We start from the raw sequence: 17,597 nt of genomic DNA, 5'->3' as shown, positions 1-17,597 counted from the left end.
CAACTCTGGATTTCGGCTCAGGTCGTGATCTCAGGGTTGTGAGATGGAGCCCCGCGCCAGGCTCCAGCTGGGTATGGAGTCTGCTCAAGATTCTCTCCCTCCCTCTGCCCCTCACCACCGCACACTCTCAAACACAAAACAAAAACACACCTGCGGACTTGTGAAGCAGAGGCCCTGCAGGACAGCGCGGCAGCCGACATCTCAAGTCGGGGACACAGGGACAGGCACAAAGCAGCAGACCTGGTGCCGTGGCGCTGTTGATGGTTTTTAGTAAGTACTTTTTTAAAAGATTTTATTATTTATTTGAGAGAGAGAGACAAAATAGCGACAGAGATAGCGAGAGAGCGCACAAGCGGGGAGGAAGGGGAGAAGCGGGCTCCCTGCGCAACACTCGATCCCAGGACTCTGGGATCGTGACCTGAGCAGACACTTCACCGCTGAGCCCCCAGGTGCCCCTTAATAAGTACTTTTTATGTTGAAAACTAATATGGACTCGAAATTCTGGGGAACATGCCGAGGGAGCAGGAGGTCAAACGAAGGCCTAAGTGGAAATCACACTGTGCAGAACGTCGGATGGCACGGCCGTCACTGAAAATGAACCTGGCAGCTCCTCAAACATGTCAACACGCGGCCTATCGCCTCCCCTGGCAGGCACCGTCCCAAGGGTGAGGGAACCAGGCCACACACAAACCGCACACGCCTCTCCCAGCAGCACGGCCCGTGACGATGTGGGGACAGCCTGTAAGTCCGTTCGTGGACAAATCCATAAACGTGGCCTGTCTGTAACTGGAGTCTCGTCCAGCCCTCGAAGAAAAGGAGTCCTGAAACCTCCCGCTCAAGCCGGGCGTGAAGGCCATGCTGCACGACGGCACGCGGGTGTGCGCCCAGAACAGGGAGCCATGGGGATGGAGCGCGGGCCGTGCTTGCCAGGGGCGGGGCCCGCTGCCTTCTGGGAGCCGACAAGGGACTGGAACAGACCTCTCACAGGGTCTGCCTGTAGACCCTGTGCTGAGGGGACCCCAGCCTCCCGGTGGGAGAGGCTCCCCATAGCAGGCAGCACTCGGCAAGGGCGGGGGGGGCTGGTGCTCTCGGCTCTGCTGTAGACTTCTACCTGCTTCTTTTGGAGCCTGACCGTCCTCCTCTGCACTGCAGGACTTCTCCAGCAAGTTCTCTGGACCCAGACCCCTGGCCCGCTGCGGGCTGGCGGGGATGAAGCTGCCCTGGAGAGCAAGGGAGGACTGGCGGGCAGCCTCGCCGGGGCCCTCCTCAGCTCGCCGGCCACCCCCCAACCCACCTTCCCCCGTCTAAAATGGGTTCACATCTTTCTGCCCTTGCCTTCCCCCGCTCCCACTCTGTCCCCGTGGGTAAAAACCTTTCTAATCCTCTCATTTTACTGCTCTGTTTTCAGGAAAAGGAAGTAAATTCACTAATGTACTTGGTTTACCCCGACTGACCTAATGGAAAACAAAATGCACGCGCGCACACACACACACACACACGCATCATATACAAATTCCAAAAGTAAAAACCCAATGTGTTGAAAATAAAGCTTTAAAACCATCAGAAAAAAACACAGAAGTATTTTCTTGGGGAGACTTAGGACTTCCTGAATAAGTAGTCAACGGCACAATCCACAGGAAAATACTACCCAACTCATCATATTTATGTTTTAGGTTCCCATACGCTAACACAGTTCAAAGACACAATCAAGGACCAGTCTTGCCAACAGTAAGAAAACAAGACCAACAACCCAGGAGACAGGTGGACAAGGGCGGCAGGCGAGTCTCTGGACTCCGCAGCCCACCAGGCCCCTGTGCTCCCGGGTCAGGAGCCTGACGCGGGCAGTCTGTGCCCTGCAGCTCAGAGGCAGGGCTGACAAGCGGGTGCAGTCAATTTGGCACCAGCTCAGCGCAAGGTTTCCCGCTGGAGAAGACTCTGTGGTCTCGTTTGTGGAAACGCAGGAAAGAAGCAACTCATGAGGATGGCGCTCTGGAGAGCTGGCAGGGAAGGGCCCGGAAGGGCTTCACTTTTCTGCTGCGTTTCTCTTAGCACGACAGCACATGTCCTAGGCTCGTTTCTTTCTTCTCAGTGCTTTTCTGTCACATCAACTCTCGACACAGAGAAGTGAGTCACGGTGTCAGGGGAAGTCAAACGTGTCGCGGGTTCTCTACAAAGACGCCTGGGCAGCCCCCCGCCTGGCCCTCTGGAACCAGGCAGTTCTGAGAACAAACGAGGGGCCACCAGCAGCACGGTGCAGACGGCCACTGGCCAGGACCCCCGAGTCTGCCCCAGTCCCTCCCGCACCGCCCAGGGCTGAGGCCCCGACCCAGGTCTCACGGAGGTTCAGGCCTGTGGTCAGGGTGCCAGAACTACCGGCCACCGGTGGGAGGAAATGCCTGGCGCCTGGACAAGTCCTGGTTCAGGGTAGGCAAATGCAGAAGGATCTACTGGCCGCCCTCCCAGCACCAGAGGTCCCTGCGGGCAACGGCAGGGACACACGTGGACCTGCTCTCAAGGCAGCCCCTGGGGAGGCCTGAGGGAGGAAGAGCTAGCTGGCAAAGAATAGTCCAGAAAAAAGAATAGCAGGAGCGAGCCTGCAGCGTCAGGGAACCCCCGTAACTGCTCGGGGACCTGGTGACTTGTGGGGAGGGGGCCACGGGAGGGCAGAGAGCCAGGAGGCCCCATGAGGGTCACCGCCACTAAGGCCAGAGGCAAATGGACACCACTCTCCCCGAGATTTAACAGTTTAATAACGACTTCTCCACAGCCCGACGGGGCAGCTAACCCACCCCATCTCGCAGCAGGGCCCACTGTGCACCCCACACTCACCACAGGGGCAGCCGACAGGATGTCCGGAGGACACAGAGTGCCCTCCCTGCCCGTGGCCTGGCTGGGCCTGCACAGCAGGGCCTCTCCTCAGAGTAGTGGCCAGGCCTGAGAACGTCCCTCCTGTCCAGGCCAGAGGGCGGGCCAAGGTACCAGCTCACCCTGCCCCTCTGCTCACCTTGCCCCGAGCGCCTACACAGACGGCCCACCGGCAGGTACCAACAGGCCTGCAGCCCACCCCACGTGGCCTGGGCTGAGCGGCCTCTCCCAGGAGGCGGCCCCTTCCCAGCGGGACATGAACGCAGCAGGTGCCCACCCTCCGCGAGGCTCAGGCCCAGGGTGGTGGCTCCTCACCAAGCCATCAGGCCCAGCTATTCCTGACCCCCGACCCCCGACCCTGGTGGGAGGTGGCTAGAGCCCCGTCAGGTCCACAATGGCCTTGATGAAGAGGGCATCATCGCGCACGTAGGAATTCTTGGCCTCCATCTTGGAGACGGGGCAGAAGAGGGGGCAGCCGCTGGCGATGTTCATGTCACTGACTGGCCTCTGGAAAGAGGATGAGGTCACGTCGGGTCTAAAGGCATCAATCACGTGTTCCCGGTTGTTCTGGTCAAGCAGCATTAAGGTCACCTGGAGGGAGAGCGGCCGGGGAGGGACAGCACTGAGTCACGGCCCCGCCCAGCTCCAGCTCCCTGTCCGGGTGATCGGTGCCCATTCCGGCACTTTCCATCCATCAGTCCCTGGGGTCTGAGGCTGCAGTTAACACTACGGAGCTGCACCGCTTGGTGTCTCGCTTGCTCACGTTCACGTGACGGAGGTTCTTGTGCCAAGGAGCTCGCAGAGCCCCCACTGCCCTCCTGAAGGAACAGCACCCTGTGCTGCCACGTCCACCAGAAGCCCACAGAGCCGGCCCAGCGTGGTGGAGGGAAAGGACGATGGCGCTGGCACCTTCAAGCCCTCCACCAAGGGCAGGTTCCGGTTCTCAGTGTCCCACCTGCAGGCGCGGGCTCCCCAGCCGCACCCCTTCCTTGGGAACTGACCCCGAGGCGGCACCTTTAACCGCTGGCCCCGAGGAGCCATGAGGCCAGGGAGTCGACTGGGCGGTGCCCGAGCTCCACTGCAGGGACAGACCCATCGGCAGCCCAAGGGCCCGTCCTGACAAGCTCCCCGCCCCACGGGGCCCCCGGGGCAGCCGCTGGGACAGCCTCACGCACCTTTTGGTTGAAGGGCCACCGCAGGAGGGCGTCGTTGGGGCCCTTCATCACCACAAAGAAGAGAGACAGGTGTGTCCCGCGCCCGGTGCCGTCTCCGTTCAGGTAGATGCGCAAACACATCTTGTAGCCGTACCTGCTTGTGTAGAAGGCTGCGGGGGGGGGGGGGGTGCCGGTGAACCCACGCCGAGGGCTCCCCCCAAGAAACACAAACACAGAGAGAACGCCCTGGTTTGGGGGCACATACTTTTTCTCCAAGCATGCAGACTTAGTTCCTAGTAAAGACAAGGGCCCCGAAGGAAAAATAATCAATCAGGGAAAGCCCTCCTAAGAACCCTGAGTGCAAGCCCGAAGTGGCCACACGTGAACCAGCCATGAAGCTCGGCGGTGGCTCGGGCTGTGGTCAGACCTGAGCTCGGCCTGGAGGGGCAACAGTGGGTGACGACCCGGGACAAGCTAGAGGTGACACTCTGCCAACACCCAGCAGGGTGCAGGGAGACCCGGTGAGAGCCAGGCCATGCCTAGGGGCAGACCTCCCTGCCTTCCTGCTCGAGCCCCCAGGAGCCACCGTCCCTCATCTCCCCAGACACGGCCCTGCTCCAGCGGGGGGGCTCCAGCTGGGGCGCACGCCTGAGCCCCGGCCTGCACCCCCTTCTCAGTCAGGTTTTGTCAGAGCTAAACTCAGAACAAGTTCCCATCAGCAGGGATGCCCCCACTCCTAGGAGAACGTGCTAGCAAGGAGGCATCTGCTCGAGTCCAGTGCAGAGAGGACGGTGCCCCGAACAGACGGCTGCTCCCCACCCAGGAAGCCGGAGCGTGGGCTCCGTCCACGACCGCCCCAGGAGACACGGCAAGATCACACAGCAGCTCTGCCTACGGGCCGCACTCCCCTTCCTGCCCCGTAACCTGCAGCAGGACAGGGACCTACACCCTCTCAGCCCGCGCCCTGGACGCACCACGGCAGTAGCCTCACCAAGGGCACACGCGGCACTCTCCACCAGGGGGAGGCCCGGGCAGGGGCAAGGCGGCCGCGCAGCTAGGGCCCCCCCAGGAAGGGCTGCAGGGCGACCGCGGCCAAGGCATTGCATAGGACTCTACTCCGAGTCCCCGCTCGCGGTTCCGTCCCTGAAGACCCAGCGGAGAGGCGGCGGGCGTGGGGACTCCTCCCCCGTCAGGGAGGCGTGGCAGCCGCTGGTACTGACAGGGGCTCCAGCCTGGGGGGCACGAGCATGTCAGACAACCGCAGCTCCGAGGGCACATCCCAAACAGCACCTGGGGAGAAGATGGCGGGCGTGCGGCCAGCCACGGCTTCCTGACGCTTCCTGGCGAAGTCGGAGATCTTCCAGACGAACACGCCGTCGAAGGTGGTCGCCTGCATCTCGTGGACCTTCTGCTCCAGCTCGGCCATCGCCAGGTCCTTCAGACCGATGCTCCTCTCCAGCTGCTGCACCTGCGGGGCACAGGGAGCCCCGTGAGGGTGCGCGCCTCCTGGGTGCCGGTGGGAGGGGCCGTGAGCCTCCACCCAGTGAGCTTCTGAGCCACCTTGCACTTCGCAGGTGCTCATCAAAGTGCCCCCACGCCCATCTTCCCACCAGTTTCGGGCAGGACGGCATCTTCCAGTGCCCCCGAGGCTTCCCTGGGCTCCGCAGGTCTCGAGTAGGCTCCATCCCCACAAGACTCCCAACCCCACCTATGGCCGGGGTTCAAGAGCTCCGTGCAGGCCATACACTCACAGAGCCCACCTCAATCGCGAGGCCCGTCCCCCCACAGGCCAGAGAGAACAGGCTACCTCAGAGCAACCACTAGGACCCCCGCATCAGGCAGTCAGTGAGCAGGGCTCAGAAAGGGGCTCTGTGCTAGAAATCAAGGTGCCGTCCTTAAAATCCCAGCTCTGAGGCCCCGTGATGCCCTGGGACCTGTGTGCCCCAGGCCCAGACCTTGTTACTCAGGGCCTCGATCCTGTCCTGGTCCAGCCGGTGCTGCCGGCCGCAGGCCTCAGCGGTCATGGCCACCCTCTCCACCTCCCGGTTCAGGACGCAGACGATGTTCTCAAAGGTGGCCGTCTTCCTCTCCAGGGCCTCACACCGCTGCCGCAGCTCCGCGGCCTTGGAGAGCTCCAGCTCGGGGTGCAGCGTGCTGGCTTCCCAGCCCCCCACCTCGCTCTGGCCCAGGAAGGGGCCACCTGCTCCTGAGAGGTGCTTGGCCTCCAGGAGGCTGCCCAGCAGCATGGCCAAGTGCTCTCGGAGCCAATGGGCCTCGTGCTGCTGCTGCTTCTCACTCTCCACCTGCAGACAGGAGACGGGGGCTCAGCCTGACCCAGGGCCCTGCGGACCTGCTGCAAGGCGGGTCAGGGCTGTGACACCTCCCTGTCATTCACTTGCCGGCATGTCCCGTCACTACCTGGAGTCAGTATCTTCCAAACATACAAGCCTTCCTAGTGACTTCTCTGGTTGTATTTGAAATGACAGGGGAGAACATTTAAAAGTTGCCCAAGGAGGGTGGGGGAAACCACCCTCCCCTAAAGCTAACCTTCTTCAAATATTCTTTATCATACAATTCTGACTTTGTAGCCAAGGTTCTTCTAAAACTCCACAACAAATAAAAATAAGTTTTTTTAAGATTTTATTTATTTGTTTAAAAGAGAGACACGGAGAGAGGGAGGGAGGGAGGGATGGAGAGCACAGAGGCAGAGGGAGAGGGAGAAGCGGGCTCCCTGCGGAACGCGATCCCAGGACCCTGGGATCATGACCTGAGCCGAAGGCAGACGCTTAACCGACTGAGCCGCCCAGGTGCCCCCAAATTTTAAAATGTTACACACTCTCAGGGGTGTCTGGGTGGCTCAAGTGATTAAGGTCTGACTCTTGGTTTCGGCTCAGGTCAAGATCTTAGGGTCATGAGATCGAGTCCTGAGTCGGGCTCTGTGCTCAGCTTGGAGTCTGCTTGAGAGTCTCTCCCTCTGCCCCTCGCCACTGACCCATGCCCGCACAGTGTTTTCTCTCTCTCTCTCTCTCAAATAAACAAATAAATAATTTAAAAAATAGAAATAAAAATGTTAGTTTCAAAACATCAAAAACAAACGAACCCCACGAGGCACGGTGCCCAGAGAGCAGCTCCCCGGCGGTGCTGGGACGAGGCCCCTTGCCAGTCCAGGGGGTGGGCGTGGGGGCAGTGTGCGCGTAACGTGGGGCTGGGGGCCTGAGGTCAGAGTCAACGTCAGGCCTCATGTGGAACCACCCTCGGGACGCGTCGGACACTGACCGCTGAAAGGCCGCGGCTGCCGCACCCCGGGCCCAAACACAGAGGCGCAAAGGTGGACGGAGCCATCCCTGTGGACGGCACCTGAGACCAGGTGTCAAGGCCCCAGGTGACAGCACCGCCGGGATTACCACCATCGAAGTGCTGCCAGGGTGTTTGCAAGCGGCGGGGCGCCAGCCGTGCCCCAGGGCTCAAAGAGCCAGGGGGCTGCACACTCCCACCCCCCAGGGCACAGAACAGAGTCGGGAAAGAAGGGTAGAGGCCACATGGACAGAGGCCTGGACGAGCTGTACAGAACCCCACAGGTCAACCCCACAGGTTCCCTGAGGTGGGAACAGGTCAGCGTGCGCAAGGACAGCCGGGCCGGTGACCAGCCCCGAGATGAGGTCAGGGCGGCCAGGGCCACACAGGCCACGGAGGCAGGGGAGGCAGGTGGGGTCCGGCCCCGTCTGCAGCAGCACAGATCTCCGGGTGGACTGGACACGGTACCAGAGACAAGGGGAGGGCCCACAGTGACTGCTGGGCTTTGGCTGGAACAGCTGGGCAACATGAGGTGCTCATTTTGGGCAGGTGGGAGGACTGGGTAGAGGGGGGGCCCGGTGTGCAGCTGAGGCCTGAGACGCCCACTAGGTATCAGGGAGGTACAAGGCACTGGGCACTTTCAGCGGAGAGAGGTGGTCAGAGGTGGGGCCCCATGGGAGCACCAGGAGGACGGGTGGGCGGAGCAGAGCCCGGACTGAGGCGGGGACCCCTGTGGGCCGAGGAAGCAGCAGGGGAAGTGGGAGGGAAACCAGGAGGCCAGGCTGGAGGCCAAGCAAGGACTGCATTCAGGAAGAGGGTGCACGGCACGCTTCTGTGGGCCCCCCTCTCAGGAAACAGGGAGCTCACATGAGGACCGGCCCCAGCGGACCCATGGCCGGTGGGACTCACCATCTCGGGGCAGCCGACGACGTGGAACCTGCACGGGACTCGGCACTTGCCGCACGCCCTGACGTGGTCCTGGAACTAGAAGGACAGACGCTCTAAGTGCCTTTACTTTCTCTTCCCCACCTGTGCACGCTTTAGCCTCACGCTGACCAAACCTGACAAGCCCATTCCAGAGCCAAAGGTGCACAAGCGCGCACACACACACACACGCGCAGCTGTCGACAAAGGGAGGTGGGTGCAGGCTGAGGGCCTCACACTGTGGGCCAATGTCTCAGAACACCTGCAGACACCCTGTCCCGTGCTCGGGCCTCTGCGCCCCGGACTCTCTGCCACAACTCGTAAGACACGTGGCGTCCGAGGCCCCAGGGCCTTGGGAGCAAGAAGGGGCTGGCCTGACCAGGGGTCGGACGCCCACCACTGACCCAGCGTGGCGCTGGCACACGACCACACAGAGCCCCACAGAATAGACGCAGAACCCAGAAAGAGAGAAACTACACATGCGCTGGGCGCTGACCCAGCAGCCCCTCCTGCCGCAGACAAAGGTGGATGACTGCTCTCCGAAGTGGGCGAGGGCAAGGGGCAGCCACGGGACCACTTAAGAGAGGTCCCTCTGCCTCCATGCACCAGGGCCCTGGAACGACAACCAGAGCTACTAACGCCAAATGGAAACACAGACAAAACATTAAGTAAAAGGACAAGGGACTGTGACGCAAGCTACCCAACACCTAGAGTTCCAAAAACAGAGAAAAGAAGGACTAAGATTCTCTCCCCACCGCAAGAAATGGGCAGGAGTCCCCAGTGGTCCCCGGTCCCCAGTAAGAGAAACACAGGTGAGCCCTAAGCAAAAAGCCCCAATGGATTCATGATTTGAGACGCAAACTGAACCTCCTGGGACAGTCTTTCTCAGTCATCACATGGCGAGCCCCCAAGGGTGTCACCACACCTGCTGGTGGGGCAGGGACCAGCACTCTGACCTGTCAGCACACTGTCCCTGGTTTTCACCCTGGATCCACACAACCGTTTTACAAAACTACAAGACAATTTGCTCCGAAAGGGCAATTTTCAGAGACTCGAAAGCAGAGAGACGAATGGCAGCCAGCTTACCACCGAGAGACTGCCTCCCAGGACCGCCAGACGCAGCAGCCTGACCGCACGTTCCGCACGAGCAGAAGGAGCCAGAGACAGGCCGCCAGCCCACGATCAAGGACCGGCGTGGGCAGCGGTGGGGCTGCGTCTGGCGGGGACACAGCACCTACAAGCCCCCAGGCTGAGATTAGCAGGACCACGATGCCCTGCAGCAAGAGGAGCTACAAACCCGGACGCCAGGCAGAAATCATAACCACAACTACCCGTACGACCCACGACGCAGTTTCTCTTAAAATGGAACGTGAGGGCGCCTGGGGTCTCGATGACTCTTGGTTTCAGCTCAGGTCATGATCTCAGGGTCGTGAGATCGAGCCCCACCTCGGGCTCCCCGCTCGGCGTGCAGTCTGCTTGTCCCTCTCCCCCTGTCCCTCACCCCATCTGCTCGTGGGCTCACACTCTCTCCCAAACAAAATTAAAAAAAAAAAGGAGCACAGAGTCCTACTGCCACCACCAAAGTGTTCTGGATGAAAGGCAGTGCGTGGGCAGGCTCTGGGCCAGGGTCTCAGGCGTGTGTGACTTCAGGCTGGGTCATTTCCACCTCCCGGAGTGTCACAAAAAAGCGACGCACAGGTGACCCAACCCTCTCGTCACAAGCCGTCGCTTCTCCTTCGGGTGCCGGGTCGGAGCCCCGCACCACGGGCACGAGCTCCTCCCCGCCCCCCCGCCACCGCCCCCCCCCGCCTGTCCCCGCAGGCGCCAGCAAACAACTTACTTTCTCCCGTGAGATCTTCTTCTTGCCGCAGCCATCGCAAGTCAAGGGGAACTTGGGGCAGACCTCGTGGTGTGCCTGAAAGACACGGTCAGGGGCCGGGGTGTGTGGCGAGGTCACCGTGCCGTCTCATGGCCTCGTTCTGGGGCAGCGGTTCCCCTGAGACCTCCAATGGGGTGGGTCCTGCAGGAGGCGCTCGGAGGCATCAGAGAACCGCCTCTTCACCTGGCAGCTCCAGGGCAACACGAGAAGGACGAGCCAGCAGCGGTGACTCGGGGAAAACACTGCTGCAGGTCACCCTAACAGAAACCGGGCCACTCTGGCCCCGAGGAGCAAGGCTGGCGGGATGGACCACGGCCCTGCGAGGAGATGGAACGCCTCCGGGCGACACCCCTGGCGCCCCGATGCACCCTGGCCCTCAGCAGGCCTCTGCACCGAACGGCTCACGGACGAGGGGGCTGAGGAACGCAGCATTGGCTCCTTGGGAACGCCATCGGCCAACCGTGCAGCCCAGCTTCTTCAATAAATAGCGGCAAAGGAAAAGAAAGACACCCGCGGAGCACCATTAAACATAAAGAGACCCTGCAGACACGTCATCGAGAGGCAGCGTGGGGACAGATGCTCAGACGTCAACAAACGTGTGCAGCGAGTGAGTCAGGGACAGCAGAGAGTCGCCTCAGAAGTAACAGTAACACATATGGCTCTCTAGGAACAAACATGCCCAGAAACGGTCTCAAGGATTTTCAGAGAGAACGACACAAAGCCTGGGACCCACGCATTAAGCGTGCGGAGCCCGAAGCAGCCCGGTGAGTGCTGACACGGACACGCGCAAGCGAGGGTGGCATGTACCACTGCTCTGTGTGCGCATTTTTCTAAAATAACAACTCAGCTTTGCCTTCATTCCCAACGCAGTTCCCCACCCAGAACCTTCTACGCAAGTGGCTGCGAGGAAAGGGCCGGAGGCATGCAGCGAAAACACCAAACCAGCCGCGACGGCAGCAGTCAGCTCCGTGCCGCGGTGCCAGCCCACAGGGCCAGGCTGGGAGCACGACCGGGCGCCCTCACCTTCATGTCCGCCCAGCAGCAGGGCGCCCGGCAGTGCCTGCAGCTGAGGCTTCTCTCCGGGCACTCGTGCTCCGAGTGGCGCTCCTTCTCCCCCAGGCGAACCAGGCCTTTGCACGCTGGGCACTCGGTCAGCATGAACGGGCAGTGTCCTTCATGGCAGCTCTGGCAACAAAGGGAGCAAGGTGTCGACAGAGCGCACAGGGGAGCCTGCAGGCTGCCACCCCTGGGCTCCGCGTGCGCAGAGATGGCCGCCCCGCTGAGGGCCACTGGGACCCTGCACCAACCCCAGAGTGCCAGGTGAGGGGTGCCGCTCCACGTGCCAAGAATCTCATTCACTGCAATACCTGTGCTCCGGGTCAGAGACGGGTAGGGCTCAAGTCGAGCTGGTAGCACCCCACCCACGTGACACCCCAAAACATCCCTCCCTGGGGATGCTCCAGAGTGACATTCAGGGACAAAAGGACCACTGTCCAGACAGTGAGGGGGCCGCAGAGGGCAGGGACAGCGTGGGGTACGGAGAGGCAAGAGCAGAGGGAGGGCACTCCAAGGGGCGACAGAGCCCAGGCCCCAGGCGGAGGGCCTAGAGCAGGGCCGCTTCTAAGTGGACAAAAGGCCCAGGGGTGACAAGAGTCTGTGCTGGGAGGACAGGCCACAGCAGCCAGACTGGGAGCCCACCTACTCGTGCCAACACCCTCGCTGACAGCCCACACCGGTGGCGTGGCCAGGGGGTGTGGTGACCTAGGGAGGCAGGGCCCAGCCCAGGGCCCTCCAGCTGACAGCACCGAGGACGAAGGTGCAGGGAGGAGGGCGGGCATGCGCTGCCCCTTCTGGAGCCACAGAACCACATGCGGGTGGAAGTGGGAACCCAGCCGAGCCCCGGCTGGTGGCTTTCCTGAGCGTGAGGAGGACGCTGTGGGAGGGGGCTCGGCGGCAAACGAGGGGAAGGTGGTGGAAGAAAAGATGGGGAAGGGCGGCCGGAAGGACCCGGAGCCCACGGCCCAACACAGCCTGCAGGCCCGTGGCAAGTTTGCCAGGAAGGGGAACTGCAAAGGGGCGCAGGGTGGAGGACAGGGAGCTCAAGCTTTGTCTGCTGTTGTGTTTTTTATTGTGGTAAAACATACACGACAAACTTTACCATTTTCACTGCTTTTAAGGGCGTCCGTGCGTTCACACTGCTGTGCACCATCCCCCCCGTCCGTCCCCAGAACACGGTCATCTTCCCACACTGGACTCTGTCCTGTTAAACCCTGTTCCCCCCCCCCTCCCACCCCCGCATCTGTGGGGCCGACTCCTCCGGCCTCCTGGGAGTTTCCACTCACACACGGGATTGGTCCTTCTGTGCCGGGCTGACCTCACTCGGCACCATGTTAAGTTTTGGGCAGGACACGCTAGGGCACACTGGGGACGACGTGGAGCCTGCTGCAGAAGGAGGGGGAGGTCACTGTGAGAGAAGTTCTGGACTGGCCCAGAGCAGGAGGAGGCCCTCCACCGTGGGCTCAGCACCTCCACAGAGGTCTGGGCGGGGGCAGCCGGGCCGCGATGCCCTCCTGAGGGACCGGGTCTTCAGGGCTCCCCCGGAGAGCCTGGTCGTGGCACACTTGAGAGGAGCAGGGAGGGCCTCAGACGTGCTGTTCCCGAGCGGGGAACACGCTGGCCGTGTCTCCATCCCGTGCCACAGGCTTGGCTGTTGGTGCCAAAGCCCAGCACTTCCAGGGGGAGCAGAAGCAACGGGTGAACTCCAGAGGCTCAGCGCACGTGCGGCACCCTTCCCGCCAGTCTTCCCGCGTGCAGACCGCGGAGTCACGGCAGGTGGGGCCCACACCTCCTCACGGGACCCCACACCACGAGCTCCCAGAGCAGGCACCCCTGCCCTCCGACCTCCCATGGGCTCACACCCCAGACCAAATGCCACACTCCCAGCAAGCCTTCCCGGTGACCCCACGGCAGCCCCGCAGAGCACCCCACAGGCTGCCACGCGAGGTCCGCTGTCGGAAGGACACACACCAGGCAGGCCGTCGCCGCACGATGCCCCGGACACTGTGGCCCAGCAGAGGAGCACCCCCACACTGTCACTGCAGCCTGCTGGGCTCCCTGCCGACACGGCATGGCCCCCCACAATCCGCCTGCACTGCAGCAGAGCAAAACCTCCCGGAACCCCCAGGGGCTGTGGCAGAGGGACCGCACAGCTCACCATGACCCAACGGTAGGCCGCGCCTGGGCCACACCGAGTACGTGATGAACAGTCACAGTGAACCAAGGAGGGGTCTCAGAAATGATCACAGCTCACAAAATGGAAAAGATCCAGCACCTATAGTTAAGGTGCTGGGTTTAATTAAGACTGTTGTTTAACGCACAATAAAACACTCGCAGGAGCGACGTGGGGGCACCCAAAGCAGTACAGAGTGGGCAAGGGTGCACAGCGCTCTGTGACCGCCCCCCCGGCGGCGTGTCTGACATCGGAGACCCGCACGCCTGTCACCCCAGGGCCGCCTCTGAGCAGACACACACAGCACCTCCTCACGGGCTCAGAGGGACCATGCTCATGTCGGCTCCAAGAGAAGCACACACTTCGGAGAAATCAGTATTTATTCAACCAGAATTCAAACCAAGTGCCCCGCGCACAGAGCTGTGCTGACTCTGAACTCACTGGGACGTGTGGGGTGACTGAGCATGCCTGGCTCGGCCTTGCCTTTCAACTGCGGCCTCCGGGCACCTAGGTCTCCCCTCCGGGCCCTTCTCTGGAGAGCCTCCCCGCCTCTGCAGCCAGCCACAGGCTCTAGGCCCAGTCCCAGAGCGGCAGCCTGGGGCCGTGCCCTGGGGCACCTTCAGCACTTGGCAGGCGCTCCACAAACGTCTTTGACCTGACCTGGAGTTTTAAGTCATTGCATTCTTAGAAAATACTAGACACTGTCGCAAAGGAAAATCACATTCAAAGGCTAACCAGGACTTTCCAAACAGCTCAGCCACAGCACAGCATTTCACAATGCCCCCAGGAGCTCGAGCACCGCAAAGGGCAGCCGTGTTGGCTCGGAGTGGAGGGTGGGCGTGCTCGGAGGCCTTGATCTCGCCCAAGCCTGTGACGTTCACAGCCAGGGAGAGGTTTTACCAAAGGGCCAGGCCAGTGTCCCAGAGCAGCGCCCGCCCTCCCACATGACCAAACCCACCCTCTCAGGGACTTTCCGGGGCTCTCCGGGCCAGCCAGGGACTTTCCAGCCTGCATGCCTGCAGGGCCATGGCCGAGCCCACAGGCTGGCTGCGGTCCCTGGCCCTCAGCTGGAGGCCCATGCAGCCACTGCCTGCCCGCACCACGGGCCTGGGGGCAGCAGAAACCAGCCTCCCAGAGTGGAAGGTGGGGGTTATCCCGCCTGTCCCCAGGGGGGTCTCTGGGTCCCTGCAGAAGGCAGCACAGCTCCCCATGCCTACTCCCTGTGCCCCACATGGTCTCCTACACCCACCCAACCCCCAGAGCCTGCTGGGGCTCTCCACCCTCCCAGGAGAGACCCCAAACCCAAGGCCTACTCTCTGGACAGCCCCAGGCAGTAACAGCTGTAACAGCTGCAAAGCAGAACCTCCCACCTGCACGTCTGCAGCCCAGGGGCCTCTGGGTCTCACTCCTAGGAAGGCATCAGAAAGGGTGTGGGGAGCCCAAAGGTGCTTCACTTCTAGGCCTCAGGTGCCCACTGGAAAGAAAGTGCCTCTCCTAGCCTACCCCACCAGAGGCTCCTCCCTAGACACGGCCAAGCTGCTCCTCTGGAAACACAGCTTACAGCCTGAAGACCAGAAGTCTGGTTGGTCAAGAGAACGAGGGAAGTTCGGCACACAGGCTGGGAGCAGGAAGGGAGAAGGCTGCTGGGAGCTCAGGTCCCACTCCCAGCCCCGACGGGCCCTCCGCCAATATCACGACTCAGTGCCCAGCGCCCACCTCATGGCAGGGGCTATCCCAGGTTTGGGGCAGGAGCGTGCCTGAGCTTAGGAGAGCCAGGGTTCCATACCAACAGCCCCTCCAGCCTCACCAACACGGCTGTCCACTGTGAGAGGCCAACCTGCTACTCTGCACCACTCCCACCCTCCCGCCCGGGCAGCCACCCTGCCCCTTCCTGCCTCGCTGGCCCTCACAGGAGTGCGCTCCCACAGGACGTGTCCTCGAGGACGGGCTCACTTCACTGAGCACAGTGGCCTCAAAGTCCACCCACGTGTCTGGACTTCCTTCCTTCCTTTTTATGGCTGAATACTATTCCGTGGTGTGGACAGACCACATCTGGTTTGTCTCTTCATCTGCTGGTGGACACCTGGCTACCAGGACGTTTGTGTGCCATAACCGTCCGAGGTGTGCTAGTCAAGAAGAGGGGATGGCCAAATGCGTGAGCTATGGAGGCCGCCCGCTGTAGGCCTGGCCTCTAGCTGCCAATCACGCAGAAGCCCCCCCCGCAAGGCTGACACGCCTCGGCAACATGGGCACACCGGCCCCTGCCCTGTCGCTGGCCAGGTGACTCTCTGTGACCACAGACCAAACGTGCAGCTTACTTCCACAATTTCCAATGTCTGTACAATTCAAAATGAGAAAGCCCTTGTCTGAAAACACACGGAAAGATCCCACTGAGCAAAGAAGCTCCTTTCCTGCACATTCCGGGGATGCTGCAGCAGCGCCCTCAGAGCGAGCACGGGGTCTGCCCCCCGCCACGGCACTCTGCCGAGCAGCAAACTGGGCCCAGCAAGGTAACTCCCCCTTCTGAGGCACGATCCCCCTAAGTCCGCGCGCACCTATGGGGAGCAGCTAGGCGCTCCCTGGCGGGCTCGTGGAGACTCCGTGTGATCATTTTGGGGGTGGGGTTCGGGCTCGGGAGGCCGTGCCAGCGCAGGGGGCCCCTACCTCATACTCTTTAAGAGTCCCCTTCCAGGTGCAACCGTCGCTGGGACAGACGGCCGGCAGGCTCTCCACCTCCCTGCGTGCAGCGTTGTCTGGGAAAGCCTGAGGAAAGCATTCCTAGGGTTAGGCCGCCTCCTCCCAGCTGCCCGCCACCCTGCCCGGCCACCAGTGCTGCAAGTCTTCCAGACTGAGGCCCAGGACCAAGACGCTCTCTCCCAGCGCTCCAAGCTCTCGGCATGACCGTGGCAGGGAGCGGCGCATCCTAGTGCTCAAGCTCCACACAGCCATCGGTGTTGTTAAAAGAAACAGTTTCCGTTCACTGTGACATTTTTTGCTTGAAGACTTTTCACTTACCGAACCACTTTCCAAAATGGAAATGCCTTCTTCATATATGCCCTCGTGAACACAGGCAGCGCAGTTCTGAGGCCCGGAGCTAGTGAGGAAAGGGGGAAAGGCCCACCATCAAACCCGCTGCAAAGAACACTGTGTGCAACTCTCCATCCGAGTTCGCCTTCCGGACTGACACCGCATCACTCGGGAGCACGCATCGACGTACCACGGTGAAAACCTTTAAAATGAGGGATATGATCCAAACCCTCTAATCATGACGATCCCTTCCACTGTGAACAGAGGTGCTCTCTGATGGCCCACCACTCGGGGCCAGGTCCCCAGGAAGGAGCTGCTGGCTCCCTGCGCCCACCCCGGCCCTCCATGTGCCACAGGGCCCCGCCCTCAGACTAGAGGCTGCGGGCTCTTGGGGACGTGTTCATCATCTGGAGTAGCACATCCAATGCAAACGGTCTTGGGCCCACGTGACAAACTAGGAACAGCCGGGCACGGACTGTAATGTGTTTATTTCAGCCCCCACATCCAAGTCCACGTGCAACCCATCCTCTTCCGTTACTAACTTCACGCTCTTGTTTGCAGCGAACCTCTGCCATCAGGGAGCACCACCTGGAGCACAGCCCCTGCGGACGCATGTGTGCCTGGAGCTGCCTCCCTGGACAACACAGCCCCGAGGCGAGCCCCACTGCCTTCCACCCGCGCGCAGTACCTCAGGATGCTGGTCAGACAGTAGGAGCAGTAGCGGTGGCCACACTGTGCCTGGAAAGGCCTGCGCAGGACGTTCCTGCAGGCCGAGCACAGGTACTTGTCCTCCGGCTTGGTCCCCAGGAGGGTCTTCGAGAAGCCAGGCTGCAACAAGTCTAGGGAGCCGGGAGGGGTCACGCTGGCTGCAGCCATGAGAGCCGCAAACCGCCACGGCCTAAGGAAGAACATAGAGCACGTCCTGGAGAGTCCTAAGAGGTGCCTCAACTCCAGGGTCCTCCTCTAGGGAAAACAGCCCTTGCCCGGCGGTGAGGTGTCTGGGTTGTCAAGCTAATGGTGGTCAAGAATCTGAGAAGCAAGATTTCAGTGCTCTAGAGAACTTGGAGACAATCTAATCCAAGTTCCCACTACACGCACGGAAGCCAAGGCTTAGCCAGGGGTTGCACCAGCACACCCTCCCAAAGCCTCTAGACCAACCGGCTGTTCTCAAGGTCACCCAGCCTACCATGGACACAGCGTGTGCCGGCATCGGAGGATGCCACCT

The 17,597-nt window shown here is 61.5% G+C and overlaps 1 protein-coding gene across 2 annotated transcripts; it reads right to left on the bottom strand.

The window, feature by feature from the left end:
• Nucleotides 1-1,755: 1,755 nt before the first annotated feature.
• TRAF2 (TNF receptor associated factor 2) lies at nucleotides 1,756-17,265 on the bottom strand. Of its 2 annotated transcripts, XM_044920487.1 has the most exons (11): nucleotides 17,061-17,265; nucleotides 16,361-16,439; nucleotides 16,010-16,108; nucleotides 11,140-11,301; nucleotides 10,078-10,152; nucleotides 8,223-8,297; nucleotides 6,224-6,322; nucleotides 5,975-6,157; nucleotides 5,310-5,487; nucleotides 4,041-4,189; nucleotides 1,756-3,456 (listed from the first exon to the last, which is right to left on the bottom strand). In XM_044920487.1, the coding sequence occupies exons 1-11, from the start codon at nucleotides 17,246-17,248 to the stop codon at nucleotides 3,238-3,240; spliced, it is 1,506 nt and encodes a 501-aa protein (XP_044776422.1). In that variant the 5' UTR covers nucleotides 17,249-17,265; the 3' UTR covers nucleotides 1,756-3,237. The 2 variants fall into 2 exon arrangements, with proteins under 2 accessions (XP_044776422.1, XP_021546666.1); XM_021690991.1 differs by having other exon boundaries at nucleotides 5,975-6,322.
• Nucleotides 17,266-17,597: the final 332 nt, after the last annotated feature.

This window comes from Neomonachus schauinslandi, chromosome 13 (genome assembly GCF_002201575.2).
Source record: "Neomonachus schauinslandi chromosome 13, ASM220157v2, whole genome shotgun sequence".
In the NCBI taxonomy this organism is placed as follows: domain Eukaryota; kingdom Metazoa; phylum Chordata; class Mammalia; order Carnivora; family Phocidae; genus Neomonachus; species Neomonachus schauinslandi.
This window is presented reverse-complemented; position numbering and strand designations above follow the sequence as displayed.

What these genes read in the sequence shown, in the direction of transcription:
- TRAF2 (XM_021690991.1), bottom strand. Translation starts at nt 17,248, where the DNA reads ATGGCTGCAGCCAGCGTGACCCCTCCCGGCTCCCTAGACTTGTTGCAG. An exon ending in GCTGCTGGGCGGACATGAAG is followed by an intron (nt 10,153 to 11,139) that starts GTGAGGGCGCCC and finishes CGTGTCTTTCAG; the next exon opens with GCACACCACGAGGTCTGCCC. An exon ending in TCGAGGCCCTGAGTAACAAG is followed by an intron (nt 5,488 to 5,974) that starts GTCTGGGCCTGG and finishes TGTGCCCCGCAG; the next exon opens with GTGCAGCAGCTGGAGAGGAG.